The following is an 18,172-nucleotide window of genomic DNA, read 5'->3' on the forward strand; positions in this document are numbered from 1 at the left end:
TGAGCTGTACACTGACTACATTACATTGTATCAAAGTGTCATATCTTTAGAGTTGTCCCGTGAAAAGATATAATAAAATATTTACAAAAATGTGGGGGTGTACTCACTTGTGTGAGATACTGTAACTGCCAGCCACTAACGACCAGTATTTCACCATTTAAACATTTGTACGTAATTTAAATTTGCATTTCATATGTAGAAATTTATTCTGCCTACTAATCATATTTTTTATCAATTTTTTTTTTTTTTTTTTCCATGTTGACTTTAGTGGAGATGATTTAACTACTACATACACTAATCATATTTTCTGCACTGTAACTGCTGTCCATGCACTTTTTTTGTATTTTTTATTAACACTTTATTTTGATTGAACTGCATCAGAACGTCACTCACCTGAACCTTTCTGGTCCCACCTACAAATCAGTGAAGAATTATATAAAATTGGCAATAGCCTTAAGTGGGAGGCATAATCAATATTTAAAAAACTAAGCACTAATTATAAACTGAATCTACTGTCAGTATCTTTTACTCAGTTCAAATAAAGTCCAGTCTGATTCCAGAGTTCCTGAATATCAGGTATGTTCACTGGAATTATGATCTGATTAATAAACTGGGAGAATGTGACTCCTGAAATTTGGCGGAAATTGATCTATTAGGTATCACTCTGTTGGATTTATTGCTGCAACTATGAAAACTTGTTAACCGATTGTACAGGGCTGCTATAGCCTTGTGTAGCTAGACTAATTTCTTATGTCGAGTATGAAGCTGATAACATGCCCTTTGGATTTCATTTCAACTGATGCTGAAAACAATATGCTTCTGCATGAAAAACAAAGCCATTTTGTTGTAAACAAATTCGACTCGACGGCGCTCAGATGAATGTCTACGTCGCTGTTCCTCTTCTGTCCATCACCACCCAGTCGATTTGATTTGCCCATCAGATCTTTGCCGTAGCATAATTCACCTTTGGCTAAGCCACACCCTAGAATGTAGATTGACCAGTCACAGCCAAGAGAGCTCCCACAGGGGTCCGACACTTTTTCACAGCGCTCCATTGACTTTAACGCAGGCGTCTCATATTATCGGTCTCGGCAGGCTATACTGTCGGTATATATCCAGGGTATCGATAAGCCCAATGATGTGCGCGCAAAACCCTGTGGAGCTAACCAAAACATCACCGTTACAGCTTAAGTTGCATAGTTGTTGATACGCTAGCACACGCTGAAGAAATACAACATACGTGCGTAACGTTAGTCCGTTTGCTTCGTAATAACGATTATAGAAGTGAATAGAGACGTACCCAGCTTTGCATGAACAGTGTTGCTCCTTGATATTGTCAGTCCCAGCCTCCGTCTCGATTAATAGGATATGCGGTGGTTCATTTTTTGACTGTGACCGGTATGCTTTTGCCTCTATTTGGATGCCTTGTTGTTCGTTGCGTTTCACTTGTATGTCCTGAATATGGCCTTCGAACGCATATTGCAGCCCCTTTTGCCTACTTCTATCGGACACTTTATTTGCTGCTTTATAAAAGTTTGACAAAAGTTCAGCAGGAAGAGCTGTCACAGCATAAGCCATGTTGATACCAGAGCCTTAGATAACCAGAAAACCACAGCCCAGAAGAGAATGTCGGACGTAGCAACAGTAACTAAGGGGGGCGGGGCTTAGCCAAAGGTGAATTGGTTCCCAGCGTAGAGACTCCAGACCAACTCTGCAACTTTGTGGGTTTTGTCTGTTCTCTAAGCTGGTGGTGTTATGCTGTGTTACAGCTACATACAACACAGTCGGCACGTTCAGCTACATTTTCGCTGAGTTGCCGTTGAAGTGTTGTGCAAGCAGCCGGTGGCGTTGTTTGTGACGCCATCCGTTGGAGCTTTAACTATTGGAAAAAGAAATTAAAAAAAGACAGATCGATTTTGCAACTTTGATATGTATCATGTAACAACAATTGGCAGGTGCCAGTTTGATGCTTCATATCACTTCCATTGTAAAATTGCCTGTAGCTTGTTGCTCTATTACTGCTAGACTGAACATTTATTACAAACATTTATTTGTGTGTTTTCTTAACATTTTGTTTTAATGGACTGCCCCACTTAAGGTTAACAACTTTTTGTTAATTAATTGTCCAATCAAGATTATTATTGCTGGTTGGTGAGACGCCAATGAGGGATCATGTCCTAGTCACTAGACTTTTACTGAATTGTGTTGTCCTTGCAGAGTAGACAGATTGGCTTTGATGGCATAATGTGTTGCATAGTGAAAAGTGAAGCTGGTTAAAAGCAGCTTGTGAAACATTTGGATCTGCCCACCACTTAGAAGACATAATGAGACTCTAAATGTAATCATTTGTGAAAGTTTTAAGTCATCTAGGTCATGGAAACGACCTACAAGATACCCAACAAGTGCAATTGCCCTCGATTCCGCTATGTTTTTGGATAAAGAAATCTGAAAGTGTGAAACAGACACTTTCAGATTTTATACTCGTAATATGGGAGGGTTGGGAGGTTCAGGTCAGTGAAACTCTGCTGTTATGTCAGCAGCACACGGTTTATTTTTTTGTGAAGTCACTTATGTCTCTGTCCTGTGAAAACGTTTTCACTTCACTTTGTATTTCAAAGTAAAAACATCCTCCTTTAGCGCATTTCTGATAATTTGAGACTTTTTATTTGACCTGACATTAGTCTGTGCACGACAATTCTTTTTAACTGGAGTGAAAAAGTTTTCTTTGTCATTGTTTGTTCACTAACCATTCTTCTATGCACTGTAACCACTTTTAATTTTTAATTTTTCAACCAGTATTAGGCATTTGTTTGCTTTGTTACTGACATTTGTTATCTGAATTAGTTTATCAGCTGACTTCCTTCCATTCACCCTGTCAGGTGTTTATTGTTTCACTTAAATAAGTCTCATGAGAATCATTCAGGAATTTATTTAATTATGCCAAGAGGCGTCAGGGGTTGGCTAACACATTCCTTTTTTTAGAGTTATGAGAAAGCAAAGTCCAATAAAGTCAGGACACGTTGATGCAGTTTTCAGAGACATTGCTATGTGATTATGTACAATGAATTCAAACTGTTGAGACTTGAACCAGTGCTTCATGAGCTTTTCTTGGCATTCAGTTGTTTATTTGGGCCAATTACTGGTATATCCACACTGGTCCATAAATCATTTCTACAGATTTGTAATCTGTTAACTCATAAATAAGTCTCTTGAGACTGTTTAGAGTCCTTGTGATAATTCATCAGTTTTATTGTGCACTGCCTGAGCTTGTAGTCAACACCGACTGCACCTTTCTCAGATTTCAGTGTTGATACAGTAGATGGATGGAAAGCAAACAGTCACGCCCAGCTCTCTGCGCTGCTGCAGCAGTAACGCCTTTTAGATAAAGTGTAGCCCCGGAAACCTGATGTGACCATATCTGTCCACTGCTGTGCTACTTAACATGTATTTTTGGTTCAACAGTACTAAAATGAACCATTTTGAAAATTATAAAGTTACATTGAGTTTAAGTTGTAAGAAAATAATAGGAGCCATAGTCAACATCAATTACTGTTGATTTCAACCTCGGATACCTTGGCCCTGTTCAGACCTGGTTATTTTTGGTGATCCAATCACCCAGACCATATTTGGAGTCAGTCAAGTTTCAAGTTATAATCTGAGCTATGAGTGGGTCTCTGAAATAATGTCAAGGCAGAGATAAATAAGAAATTGTGTGCTTTCAATGAGAGATACGCTGCATCTTGTTCCAAAGTATAAATCTTTTCCCCAAGTCATGGCGCACTGACAACAAACAACTGTTCATGGTTCTGAAACAGCAGAAGACAGCGATCCAGATTTCAGAGACTGTTAAAATATATTACTGACCAAATGATGACTGTGTTTATTTACATATAGAGTGTGAGATTGGATCTCTAGAAGTATTTAAAATGTCAGATGACAACACAGAATTTTCATCTGGTTACTTGTGATCGGATCTCTGAATACACATTCAAATAACCAGGTTTGAGCGGCCACTAAGAGACATGAATTTGCATGTAAAGCTGTTCTCTGGTCTGTAGTGAGGTGTGTCAGTGTTTGACTGGTACAAATGCTGTACATCTAGGGGGGCCTATCACGGCACACAATTGCTAGCATGTTTCTAAATTAATCACAGGTAGTTGTTACACAAATTTGCATCTTGATTCTTTTATTCAGTCTGGAAGGCAGCTGATAAATTAATAAGAAAAACTTTGCACTCACACTGTTGACTTTAAATCTATGTCATTTGGTAAAAATAATAAAAAAAAATGGAATCAAAGGTTTTTAGAAGAAAAGTTAGGTAATGAATGTCTGTGCATGCATTGTTAATTTAATTTTTTTGTAAATCTGTAACTAACATTCTGACTGAAACTTACAAGCTGTACTTGAATCAAAAGACACTGCTTCTATTCACTTTAATCACCCAGAGTGGACGTTAGATTGGTTTCCAAAATAAATTCTAACTTTTCATCTAAATGTTTTGCTGTGTTGTTTGGTTCATTTGCTTTAAAGACTTGCAAAACCTCCTGTTTTTGTTTTTCTCCCCATTAGTTTGTAATATAATTAAATACATAATCTAAGCTTACTCAAAGTGGGTGACTTAGTTCAAAAGAAATATGAGCAAACTATTTTCTTTAGGCTTTTACAAATTTAGGCAAGAGACTCTGACTAAACAAAAACAATATGACAATAAATACACATATATACAAACTACATTTGATAGATCTAGTTCACTGATTCCTCCACACACTGTACTTTTAAACTGTTGTAACTTTGTATGTTTTTATTTACAGCTCTGATTTTTATTCATTTATTTTTTGTTTGTTTATTATAAACTGTTATCTTCTTCATCATCATCTTCTTGGTTATCTTCTGACATTTTCAAAGCACAAGTTTGTTTTATTGCAATCTTGTGCATGTTTCAAAGGCTCATTGGGTTACACAAATTTAATGGTTTTGAATAAAATTGCATTGGCTTGTCATACTGAGATTGCACTGCACAAAATACAATTCATCAAAAATGTGTTAAGTATAAAAGGGATGCATGAATGCAAAAGAAAAGTAGAAAGAAAAACTGTGGATCCTGGTTGGAGCCTTGTGGTACCCCGTCTTTAGTGTTACATCATTGTAATGTTAAGATAAACAAAACTAGTTACCTGCTATGCATCTCATTGTCCGACAGAGAACATCCAATGTGCTTCATCCTCGAATAGGTGTTGTAAATAAAAAATAAGTGATGTCACTTCCTCTCCGGTGCTTGTTTGTAGGTGAATGTGGGTAAAGGCAGCCACCCCAACAAGGTGAAGGTGTTCGGTCCTGGTGTGGAGAGAACTGGACTGAAGGCCAACGAGCCGACACACTTCACCGTGGACTGTTCAGGAGCTGGAGATGGTAACAAACAAAACTCTCAACTAAGTGTCTAACCCTAACCATAACCTAATATTAACCTTTACCCTAAAACCAAGTTTCAACAGGTTTTAGCCCTTAAAAAGCAACAACATGACTCCACAACATTGATATTCTATGAAAATATAGCCCAGTAAAAAAACAAGACCATACACACTGTAATAATTAATGCAGGAAATCCCTACTGAAAATGATTTTATTTGGCTTCCAGAGTGGCACATTTGAACTAAAGACTTTGCCTCATGCAGACAGATATTCACCTTTTTGCACACTCCTTACTGTGGTATGTCCTGCCGATGATCTCAAGGCAGAAACATCCTGACAGGAAATTAATCACCTTTACCTTCCTGTTCAAAGGAACACACACACAAGATCACTTACTGACACAAGAACACAAATATTATAAATGTACATTAGTGCAGCAATAGCAATACATCTGGTTCATTGCTACATGTGTTTAAACTGCTAGTCTAGTTTGGAGAGGCTCTACAGATGGAGCAGAAAGATATGAGAGATAAAGATAAGTACATGGATGAACAGTATTTGATGGATTATCCAACTGATCCTAATCTGAAGACAGAATTCCCATTTTCTTTCTTGAAAAAAGGTAATAAAAACTCCTGTTGCACCAAACACTACAGGCCACAAGGAGTTTAGATTGTCTTAAAAGAAAGAAAGTCTTTGTTTCCATGGCATGCATCATACAACAAAATTACCCCAATCCACATCACAGCGGTGCTGCAGGAGAATAAAATACAAACATACATTAAAAAAATATATATATTCTACAACATGCACTCAGAGTAGTCTGCCTACTATTAAAGCCACTGTACTAAAACAGAAATAAGGAGATTCACAACTAGCTACTTGAATGAGTGGTGAAACATCCATTTGTTTCCTCTTTTTTATGTATGATATTTATTTTAAAAACACCTCTGTGTGCGATTCTTGCTTCAAATCTCTTCTTGGTGGATTTGATTTTATGTGATGAACACAACTAGTTTAAATCCTGGTGTTGGTGGTAGCTGTGTGCCAGTATCAAATAATATGTATTTGTCGTAAATGTATATAAATGTCAACACACTTCTGCACCATCCTGGTTCAAAGATACTCATCTTATTTTCAATGAGAAGATTTTATTGTTAGTTAAGGATTTTTATACTTTGTGTTTATTCTGTGGACCTAGGATAAATTCAAGTAGTTGAACATAACTAGCACATTGCTGTTTACTTCTTTTGCAATACATTTAACATCTTTAGTTCAGAATCACTTTTAGAATTAAAATATTATTTTATTAAAGTAGTTTTATAAAACTACTTTTATTAAACTACTTTAACGGTGTAGTTGCTAAAAAAAAAAAAAAAAAAAAGAAAAGAATATTAAAAGGTTTGAATACCTTTTCCACTCCCCCTGCAAATCAACAAAGCAAACTAAGTGAGTGTCAGATGATTCAGACATGGAACAAGCTTTAGGTTACCTGATGCTGTTGTCGGGTCTTGGTGTCAGCAGTTTCCTGCCCAGGATGACATGTTTCTGTGGTCTGTCACATCCCTCTCATGCTCTGAATTCCTGCGCTGTGATTGTCGACTCAGATCTGTCTAGCAGATTGTTTACGTTGGAGCAAGTGAGAGTGTAACATCCTGGGGCAAAACTACAGTGGCTTGAGAGAGAACTCAACGCACTGTAACTTAAGAAAACACATGGAAAAAGACAAAATAGAAGCAAGTTAAGTAAATGTCCTCATCAGTTTGATCAAACGATTACTTATAAGCCTTTTGCTTTTTATTATTTTGTCAATTCGAATAATCTGACAAAACACACAATTCATTTGGAGACTGACAGCAATAACCCTTTAAAACTGTATGTGTAGTGCAGGCGCACTTTGGATTACTGTAATGATGTCATGGTTTGTGGAAAACTTCCAACGGTTTCCTAAAGCTGAGACATTGTGCTTTACATCCAATATGGCATCATTACGGTAATTTCACTTGTGTCTCTCCCTAATGGTTATTACACTCTTATAACATGCAGTAAAGTGTGTATTACTGCCAGATATTGAAAGTTCCAGGTATTCTGGAAAAATGGGCATAAGCATTTGCTGACAGGACATTTTCTGACTTCTGTAGTCTAAATAAGCCAAAAAGATTAATAATATTAAACCATTTATTCCAGCCCTTTACATCACTTTATGTTGTCCCCTGAAAGTATTTTCTTTTGTATGTGCTACTTGCAGTGCGTTTCTCTATTTGCTGGGGTTGTGAGTATTGCATGTGTTGTCAAATTGATGAAGACTTTGTCTAAATTGCTTGTGTGTTTTCTTGAGTTGCAATTCATGAGCTGTCCTTGCCACCATAGCAAAGTCTTTCTGACATGACAAGAATTGAATGAACAAAGAGAAAACAAAGAATCCAACACTCTCTTGTGGCAGTCACTGTCTTTACCCTAAAACCATGTGGGGTTAAGTTTCTCAGCGAATATCACTATTACACTTATTATATAGTAATATACATCTTGTTAATTCAGGTGATGTCAGTGTGGGCATTAAGTGTGATGCCAACATGATCGGAGAAGAAGAAGCTGACGTCGACTTTGACATCATCCCCAATGCCAACGACACATTCACTGTCAAATATGTCCCTCCCGCCGCTGGAAGACTCACCGTCAAAGTCCTGTTCACTGACAAGGTACACATACACAAACACACTGAGGGTTTGTAGGTTTTCACATCTGGACGTTTCTGTGGACCTACAGTGATTTTGTTTTGGTGAATCTGTTGCACGCAGGAAGTTCCACAGAGTCCCTTCAGCGTTAAAGTCGATCCTTCCCACGATGCATCGAAAGTTAAAGCAGATGGACCTGGACTGGCTCGCACTGGTACACACATTACATTGACTTACATTTAGTTCCTTGAGACTTAAACCAATCTTAAACCCAGACTTCATGCTAAAATGTAATGGTTTACATGAGGTGACCAGTTCTCACAACTGTCTCCCTCCCCCCTCCTCGTACCTGTGCAGGTGTAGAGAGCGGGAAGCCGACTCATTTCACAGTGTTGACTAAAGGAGCTGGAAAAGCACCGCTGGACGTTTCCTTCTCCTCCCCCGTCAAAGACTTCGACATCATCGACAACTACGACTACTCTCAGACCGTCAAGTACACACCAGGGCAGCAGGTATGTCGGATACACACCTCTGCAGGATTAGCATCAAATCTACATCTCTAAATACGAGACAATTATGTCAAATACACACACGCAAAGCAAATATATGTCAAGAGTTCACAGCATGAACAAGACGCAGCACGACGGGTAGAAAATTTAGCACTTCGTTAACTTCATAGCATAATTGCCTAAATAATTTTTTGCCCACTGCTACAATATCAATAAAAAAATTCCAATGTGCTTGCTAAAAATTGAGTTTTTTTTCTTGTTTTGCAAAAATGTTAAAATATGACTTAGGCATTTATGCTATGAGGCTAACGATTTGAACAGTCACGCACTTGTGCAACAAATTAGCCTATTTCTCTGTGACTTTATCATCCCAAAATAATGATATAAACGTTTTTAGTCTCCATTGCTCACAGCAACACATTGATCACATATAAAAGTAAACACTCCTCAAAGTTGTGTTTACCTGTCACTTCAACAAACCCTTCATGTAGAATGGAAAATAAAAAGCCAATGTAATTCACTCATCTTATGTTACGGCATGTTTTCAGGAGAAATAAATAGTCCACATGTTGCATGTCTCTACAGGGGGAGATGACGATCGTGGTGAAGTTTGGAGGTGATCCCATCGCCAAGAGTCCCTTTACGGTCGGAGTCGCTGCCCCGCTGGACCTCAACAACATCACTGTGGACAACCTGGATGGAAGTAAGACCATTTACACAATGAGTGTTTAGTGCTAACTGGAACCTCCCAGAGGCTTTGAAAAGAGTCGGTTCTACATCATTGTTAAACTCGTAAATGTATTTCAGGGGTGGAGGTCGATCAGGAGCAGCAGTTTATGGTGGACACCAAGGGGGCAGGAGGTCAAGGCCACCTGGAGGTGTCGGTGGTGAGTGTTTTTTTTTTTTTTCCCCTGCAGATTTCAATGAGCTGACCATACCTAAACTGCTGGTTTGGACTTAGGATTAGAAAATTTAAAGAACTTCTTGAATGTTCCTCACCTTGTGCTGTTGTGTTTTATTAGTTGAGTCCCAGCCAGCGGGCCGTACCCTGTAAAGTGGAGCCTCAGGCTGGTAAAGCAGACAAAAATGTGGTCCGTTACACGCCCACAGAGGAAGGGGTGTACGCCGTCAACGTGTCCTATGATGGACACCCTGTCCCTGGGAGCCCCTTCCCTGTGGAGGCCCACCTGCCTCCAGACCCTAGCAAGGTAAGATTTTATTAATCTTCCTTAAATTCTGCTTCTTGAGGCTTTTACTCCATCTGGATTTCTTTTATTTTTTTTTTTAATTTAATGAGAAAATAATGTTTGAAATTAAGTTTTTATTTTTATGGTTATATTTGTCAGAAGTTGTTGATGGATCTTCAAGTTAGATCGGTCTCCTTGTTTCAGGTGAAGGCGTTCGGGCCCGGTCTAAAGGGAGGTTTGGTGGGAAACCCAGCTGAGTTCACCATCGACACCAAGGGTGCCGGCACTGGGGGCCTGGGGCTGACAGTGGAGGGCCCGACTGAGGCCAAGATTGAATGTTCTGACAATGGTGACGGGACATGCTCTGTGTCCTACCTGCCCACTGAACCTGGAGACTACCTGGTTAATATTCTGTTTGAAAACGTCCACATTCCCGGCTCGCCATTCAAAGCCGACGTCCAGATGCCCTTTGATCCCTCCAAGGTGGTGGCCTCTGGGTCTGGCCTGAAGAGGGCCAAGGTGAGACTCTACAGAGGAAGACTGAAAATAATAGTGTTTTTGGAAACATTGCTGCATTTAAGCAGATTATAAATTTGTTGCTGCTCAGTCTCATGGGTATTAGACTATTAAGAGCCATCCACAGTACCAAACAGTACCAGTACCATTTCTCAGAAACAAAGTTAAAGTAATTCTGACCTATTTAATCATGAAAAGCACTGAATGGAGTCATAGAAAATTTGGAAAAAAGTCAAAATGTTTGAAAGGTTTTTCCGCTTGGCTGAGATGGAAAAGTTGGTGTTCATACAAGTTCACCGGGTTCAGTTGGTTCCCAGTCGAGCTGATAAATCTAAAGTCTGACCCAGGTTGTTGTGTTTGGTGCAGGTTGGAGAAACCAGTGTAGTGAATGTGGACTGCTCCCGAGCTGGGCCGGGCCAACTCAGCCTGGAGGCTGCCCCAGAGTCCTCTGGCTCAGGTAACGCCAACACTGTTCAGATTAGTCAACCAAAACTTGTATCTATCCATAAAGGCATGTTACAAGTACAGTGACATTTTAATCTGCCTTTAGAGGCTGTACAAAAAGGTAATTGAATATCCAAAAAACAAGCTGAAACAACTGGACTTGTAGGGTTTCGTGAAGACATTTGGCCATCCTGTCTGGCCTCCATTTTTTTTTTCCATTCATTCATTGGGAATGGAAAATGGGATCAAAAAAGTTTTCTCCAGCTACAGCTCAGTCTCTGTTCATTAACAGACCCTAGGCATGGGAGCTTCTGATGGCCAGCGCCCACAGATGTTCTTATTTAAACCCCAACTCCCCATCAAATCCTGTATAACTGAAGGAGCTGCTTGGATGAAACATCTTCAAAAAAGCATTACAAGTCCAGTTGTCTTTGTTTCAGCTGTTTTTTTGGATTTTGGATAGTAAAAGTCATGTTTGTTCACTTTTTGATGAAGAGTGTAACGGGTCAGTACAGCTGGTGTGGTTCTGTCCAGTGATAACAAGGGTGGTCTACCAGCTAATTGTTAATTTCCAGGAGTTCTGTATTGGAATATTTCTTGCTCAGATGTGAAAAAGCACCACAATCCTACTCTTTAAAATGTTGTTGGGTCGTTTGTTCCAGGCATGAAAGCGAAGACAGAGGTAGTGGACAACAAAGACGGGACCTACACAGTGACCTACATTCCCTTGACCTCCGGCATGTACACCCTGATGCTGAAGTACGGGGATAAGGCTGTCCCTGGTTTCCCTGCAAAGGTGATGGTGGACCCTGCTGTCGACACCTCCAAAGTTAAAGTGTTCGGACCCGGAGTGGAGGGACAAGGTGCAGTATGGGCCATTTGAGCAGATCTGTTTGGTTTGAGACTGGCAAAGTTTTGAGTTCTCCACAACGGACATTATACAAACCAAGTCTCTTCCCTCCAGCTGTTTTCAGAGAAGCCACCACAAACTTCACAGTGGATGCCCGTCCTCTGACCCGGCGAGGAGGAGACCATGTGAAGGCGGAGGTCAGGAACCCGTCTGGAGAGCTGACTGACTGTGTTGTTACCGACAAGGCTGATGGCACCTACGACGTAGAGTACACTCCTTTTGAGAACGGTAAATCAGGACAGAGAATCTGAAAATCCAAAAACTGAAACCAAATTTTTCTGTGTTTTAACAACTGCTGTCTGTCTTGGTGAATATTTCAGGCGTCCACAGCGTCCAGGTTCTGTACGATGACACTCCGGTTCCTAAGAGCCCGTTCAAGGTTTCTGTGTCAGAGGGGTGTGACCCAAGCAGGGTGGTGGCTACCGGCCCTGGGCTCCAACAAGCCCTAACCGAGCAGCCCAACAACTTCAGCATCGTCACCAGGTAGTACTGATGAGCAGTTAGCACAATCAAATCTGAATCCTTTAAAACAATTTAAAAAAAATCTTTGTTTGGTGAATTAGCACATGATTTCCTCTTATTTAAAGTCAAGGCTATTGCTGATTTTGGGTTTCCTTTACCAGAGGGGCAGGCATTGGCGGCCTCGGCATCACCGTGGAGGGTCCGTCAGAGTCCAAGATGTCTTGCAAAGATAACAAAGATGGCAGCTGCAGCGTGGAGTACATTCCTTTCACGCCCGGCCTCTACGACGTCAACATCACCTACGGAGGAGAGCACATCCCAGGTGAGTCGGTTGGCGTTGATGGACAGAAAAGTGACAGCTGGCCATTCTGTCCATGTTGTAGTGTTTGTTGCTCATAGTGTGAACGCAGCGTAACACTACCAGTCTGGATCACATTTGCTCCGTTGGAAACAGATTTTGTTCTCCTGGGCCAATCACATTGTTTGGGCGAGACGTTATGTGATGATGGACAGAAGAGTAGTAGCAATGTTGTCATACACATCGTCTGAGTGCCGTGGAGTTGTTGGAGTTTTCCTGCCTGGCATTAGAACACATCTTGAACGATCACTTGAGATCTGATCATAGTTTCCCGCTCTCTGGACAAATAAACACAAACATTTGCAGTAGAATACCATGCTGCTGTCATAAAAACTACTTGGTATCTACCGCTGTTTCAAACCAATGAACAGGGCTGACATGAGGATATGACTGAACTGTGACCAACAAATGTAGCTGGCCCCCTGTGATCAGATCAATCAGGACTTCTTTTAACGCCAGGAGAAACAACAACAAGTGCCTTGGAGTTAAATTAGTTTCCAACTAAATGGCTCTGATTGGTTGGAGGACTAACTGTTCGTTGTCTAATATGAAATCTAAAAGGAGTTTCCACTATGATCACAAAAGTTCTTCTGAGACACGTCGTGGCTCAAATTTTTATATTTGTGAGTAGCTCTAAAAAAAAACACAAAACCAATAGTTTGTTTCTCAGCATGAAAAAGAACATATCAAGATTTGTCCTTTAACTTTCAATAGACATACACATGGACAGAAGAGGTTCACTAAGATAAAACGCTGTTTATTTCCTTTAATGTCACTTTAATAGCACTTTGTTGGCTTTTCTCTCATTTCCGCTAGAAACCACGGCTGATGTTAAAAGATGTGGTTAATGTTCTTCAGCTGAGGTTATTGGCTGATAAAACATGTGGTAGAAGTTACTGGCTCAAGTTAAAAAAGCCACAGCTCTGTTAAATTGACTTTTTTCAGGAAAAGCTCAGCGTGTTTCCTTGTTGGACACCTTGTTCAGACTTTCACTGTTTGAGGTACAGAAAGCAATCACTTTATGCTGTTAACCAGCTTCTGCTGTGAGCTACGGTAAATTAGACTTTGAAGAGTTCACACCAGTGATTTCAAGAGAAATTCTGAACAGTATTTTCCATCATTGGCCAATAATAATAATATAATAATAATATTTTCTTTACGGATCAATCTGTAGGCTATTTTCTAGAGTACGTGTCAGAAAAAAAAAATTCCCATAAATACATATGATTACGTACAAAGTCACTAAAGAAATCTAATAAACTAAAACAAAATTCCTGAAGACGTGAAGTTCGTTTTTGTCACATTTTTCTGATTGGCCGTTACACACGGTGCAGGTCAAACTATTTAGTTGGAATATCATTCCATTATTATCGGTGGCCGATTGATCGGAGCAACTTTACTTTTTTGTATCGTTATTATTAATTTATTTTTGCGTTAATATTTCCTCTTTCCAGGAAGTCCATTCAAAGTCCCAGTGAAGGACGTTGTCGACTCCAGTAAGGTCAAGGTGTCTGGTCCTGGAATAGGTTCTGGTGTCAGGGCCAATATTCCACAATCTTTCACAGTGGACTGCAGGAAGGCAGGCGTGGCTCCGCTGGCTGTGGCCGTCACTGCTCCGAAAGGTGTCGCAGTGCCCGTGGAGGTGAAAGACAATGAGGACGGGACTCACACGGTGTCCTACACGCCCTCTGTGGAGGGGCAGCACTCTGTGGCTGTCAAGTATGCAGATGAGGACGTCCCACGCAGGTACACAACACAGAAGGACTAACGTTAGAGTCATTTAACATAAAAGGTGAACCTGCTACACAAACCAGGTGATCAGTGTAAAGACAAAACTTATTGAACTTATTGCAGAAAATGTTATGAAATAGTTTGCTGCAATGAAGGAAGTTTGTGCACTCACTCTACACTACCTTTGTCCCTCATTACATTTATCAGTGAGTTAAGAGGGTAAACTTGGAATGAAAACTACTTTTAATTTTGCAGATATCACCTGATTTGTCTAAATCACTCTTCTGAAGAACTTAAATCAACAAAATGTGCAATTTTCTCTGGTTGCTAAAGTCTTATTTGTGAAAAAGACTGCCTTGTAGCAATAATTCAAAAATCAGAGCTTGTAAAGGCAAAAACAAAAACAAAAGAGCTGTTTAAAAAGTAAGTAATGGTTCCTGCCTTTGACGTCTGATGGTGTCAGTAGCTGTAGGGTTATGGTGCCTTGCTCAGGGGCATGTTAGCCCACAGATCAGTCTATGTAGTAACTCTCTCTGGTCTCTGCAGTCCCTTCAAGTTCCGGGTTCTGCCGACTCACGATGCCAGTAAAGTACGAGCCAGCGGTCCCGGGCTGACCAGCGGCGTCCCCGCCAGCTTCCCCGTCGAGTTTAATATTGACGCCAAAGATGCAGGCCAGGGCCAACTGAGCGTGCTCATCACAGTCAGTAACTCTTTCACATACAGTTATCGTCAGACACATCGACGAAGACGTCACGGTTTAACAATGTCTTCCTTCCTGTCTCCCACACTTTAGGATCAGGATGGCAAATCCAAGCAGTCCAGTATCCATGACAACGGTGACGGTACATACCGGGTGTCTTACATCCCCGACCGTGCTGGCCGGTACACCATTGTCATAAAATATGGCGGCGATGACATCCCCGCATCACCTTACAGAGTCCGAGCCACGGCAACCGGAGATGCCAGCAAGTGCACCGTCACAGGTACGTGACCGCTGATAGAAAAAACAATTAAATAAATGAAATAAAAAAAATAAATCTAACAGCATGTCCTCCCCCCAGGTCCAGGTGTGGGTCCCACTGTAGCCATTGGCGAGGAGCTGGGCCTGGTAGTGAATGCTAAGGGTGCCGGGAAGGGGAAGGTGAGCTGCGTGGTGGTTCAGCCCGATGGCAGCGAGGTGGAGGCCGAGGTGCTGGAGAACGAGGACGGCACCTTTGACATCTTCTACACCGCACCTGCTCCTGGCAACTACGTCATCTATGTCCGCTTCGGAGGGGAAAACATCCCGCGTAGTCCCTTCAAAGTCATGGTGAGGAAAGAACTCAAGAGAAAAGCCTTCACAAAACCTGGAGGCAAATTAAAAAATGATCTGGCTTTTTATAGACCAGAAACACAGATGTTATATATTCAGACCAGCTCATTCATGAAACTTGTTGTTGCTGCTAGTTATGGTCTATGAACCTAAAGAGGCCATTCTTTATGATCTCTATCTTGATTAATCAAGTTAAACATTTGCTCTTGTGCCTCTAGGTTACAAACCAGGATTTAAAATGTGCTTCCAGTTTGTTTAAGTGTGTGTTTGTGAGATTCCTCCAACAGCTTACTACCACATGAAGTCTTCCAAAGTCTTTCTAGATTTAGTTAATAGAAAACTGGTATTGCTCTATCCATCTTCTTCCCTAAAAAGTTGATTCAGGCCAGCTAGGAGCAGTACACCAGTCAGCCAGAACATTAAACCCAGTGATTTTTATTGATGTGGATGTAAGTCAGACATGTGCCACTCACCATACCACATAGCAACACCACTGGACGAGACAATGTCACCTCCTCTCCATAAGAAGAAAGGCTCAAAAACATGAAAATAGCTGATGGTATTGACACATCCTCCAAACTCCCCAGATCCTAAAATGAGAATCTACAGAATGGCCTGATCCACAGAGGCCTCTCCCCTCAACCCATAAGTCCCTCTATGGATCCCACTATCAACATCCTGGTGCCAGACACCACAGGACACCCGCAGTAGGCCCAGAGTTTGCTTGGTGGCAGAGGATCATCTTTAATCCAGTTATAATATAATATTTACAGTTTTGATTACCTCTTTCACCCCAGTTGCAGCAACTTCAGTGGCCGTAATGTAACGAAACCTTCATGTTTGAGGGCTGAATGGAAAGGAGCCTGTGTGTGTGATTAATCCTTACTGTCATGTCCTCAGGCCACTGATGAGGTACCCATGACGCAAGAGCAGACGTCACTACAGCAGCAGGCCGCTCCCCCTGGAGCTGGCTTCCAGCCATGGGTACCTTAATACACACACCTGCATACACACACACACACACACACATCACACAAATGTACATACGCATGTACAGGTGCAGATGTTTAGATTATTGTTAATAAGTTTTATGAGGGAGGCCTCTGATCACAAAAAAATAATTCATTCTCAAGAGTTAGAGATCTTTGACAGTCCACTTCAGAGTTATTTGTTGATTGAAAATGATTATTGATTCAATAAAAAGAAAGGAGAGCAGTTACATTATATTATACCCCACACTACCAGAATTGACTGAAGTTGTTCAGTGTTTATCGGTGCTCCACTGACACTCGGCACAAAGTAATCACAAAAGAGTAATTATTAATTAATTATTAAATCAAAAATACTTTTTTTTCTTTTTAATTAAATACACAATACAGCTAAAATATATTTAAGCTCAGAGAATAAGATTCTGATTAAATTACCCCAAACACCAGTAAACACACACATAATGCATCCATTATTCTAACTCTAATCCAGCTGTTACCTTAAAATCAAAGTTTTAATTCTCAAAAAGCAAAAATTTTCCCACAACTCTAGTATTCCATAGGAAACTGAACCCCACAACTTAATAAAAACAGGACCTCACACACACTGCTCCTCTCTCTTGCAGGTAAAATGGCTGCTGGTTTAACTCTAATTTCTCTCTCTCTCCTTTCTGAAGTGTACTCACTCAACCGCTTTGCCGCCTCTGATGTCATTGCTTCTCTTTTTTTCTCAGCCAATGGGATCGCAGCAAAAAACTTTCTAACGTTCATCCGTTTGTGATGCATTCCTGAAATTGTTGCTATGGTTACAGGGTTTGAGATTGGGTTTTGTGGTGGTGCTCTCTCTCCCTCGGTGCACTCTTCATCACTGTGGCTGCATCACAGAGTCACCTCATCATCATCATCATCATTATCATCATCATCATCATCATCATCATCCTCCTCCTTCTCCTCCTCTTCTTCCTCCTTCCTGCTACGTTTGCACTACACTTCCCAGGATGCCCCTGTGTGTGGGCGGGGCTTGGATGCTGCAGCAGCATGTTTGCAATTCAGGTTCCTGAGAGGTTGTTTTTGAACTTTATTGACACTCAGTTTGTGTTTCTGTCTCTGTCTCATCCAGGTGACGTCGGAAAACTACCAACAAATCAGCAGCAGCGTTAACGGCAGCGGCTTCAGGCCGTTTGACATGGTGATACCTTTCTCTTTCAGGAAGGGAGAAATCACTGGTAAGAAACAGACAGCTGGGTGTTTTAAAAACCTGCTGTAGAATGTTAGCCGTATCTGTAAGGCATGCAAATTGCAACAAGTACACTGTGCCTGAAATAAGTGATGGAAGTTTACATAGATAAAACAGATTAGGCAGGGGAATACAATAAACATTTCATTACAGAAATTGCTAAGACAATTAATCTTTCTTTCTCCCTCAGGTGAAGTGCTGATGCCTTCAGGTAAATCGGCTCAGCCGCTGATCACAGACAACCTGGATGGGACGGTCACCGTGCAGTACTCCCCTACTGAGGCCGGCCTGCATGAGATGCACATCAAATACAACGGCACACACATCCCAGGTCAGCACACACGCACATACTTGTATACTAGGAAAAAAATAGGTAATGTTCTTTCAGCGTCTTGCAGCGATGGAAAGAAGAGCAACAGAGACTTAGTCCTACAGG

The 18,172-nt window shown here is 40.8% G+C and overlaps 1 protein-coding gene across 1 annotated transcript in view; it reads left to right on the forward strand.

Moving 5' to 3' along the window:
* Positions 1-18,172, forward strand: part of flnba (filamin B a) — a 68,908-nt gene that overhangs the window by 37,864 nt on the left and 12,872 nt on the right. Inside the window, exons 15-34 of the mRNA XM_084542445.1 lie at positions 5,286-5,409; positions 7,948-8,108; positions 8,208-8,298; positions 8,442-8,596; positions 9,179-9,296; positions 9,401-9,480; positions 9,616-9,801; positions 9,985-10,299; positions 10,663-10,753; positions 11,403-11,603; positions 11,705-11,878; positions 11,971-12,133; positions 12,274-12,434; positions 13,925-14,216; positions 14,748-14,901; positions 14,995-15,184; positions 15,263-15,510; positions 16,414-16,497; positions 17,620-17,725; positions 17,927-18,067. Of these exons, the coding sequence (XP_084398571.1) occupies positions 5,286-5,409; positions 7,948-8,108; positions 8,208-8,298; positions 8,442-8,596; positions 9,179-9,296; positions 9,401-9,480; positions 9,616-9,801; positions 9,985-10,299; positions 10,663-10,753; positions 11,403-11,603; positions 11,705-11,878; positions 11,971-12,133; positions 12,274-12,434; positions 13,925-14,216; positions 14,748-14,901; positions 14,995-15,184; positions 15,263-15,510; positions 16,414-16,497; positions 17,620-17,725; positions 17,927-18,067 (3,235 nt within the window). The remainder of the gene's footprint in view (positions 1-5,285; positions 5,410-7,947; positions 8,109-8,207; positions 8,299-8,441; positions 8,597-9,178; positions 9,297-9,400; positions 9,481-9,615; positions 9,802-9,984; positions 10,300-10,662; positions 10,754-11,402; positions 11,604-11,704; positions 11,879-11,970; positions 12,134-12,273; positions 12,435-13,924; positions 14,217-14,747; positions 14,902-14,994; positions 15,185-15,262; positions 15,511-16,413; positions 16,498-17,619; positions 17,726-17,926; positions 18,068-18,172) is intronic.

The sequence above is a fragment of the Chelon labrosus genome (genome assembly GCF_963514085.1).
Source record: "Chelon labrosus genome assembly, chromosome: 4".
NCBI classification, from domain to species: domain Eukaryota; kingdom Metazoa; phylum Chordata; class Actinopteri; order Mugiliformes; family Mugilidae; genus Chelon; species Chelon labrosus.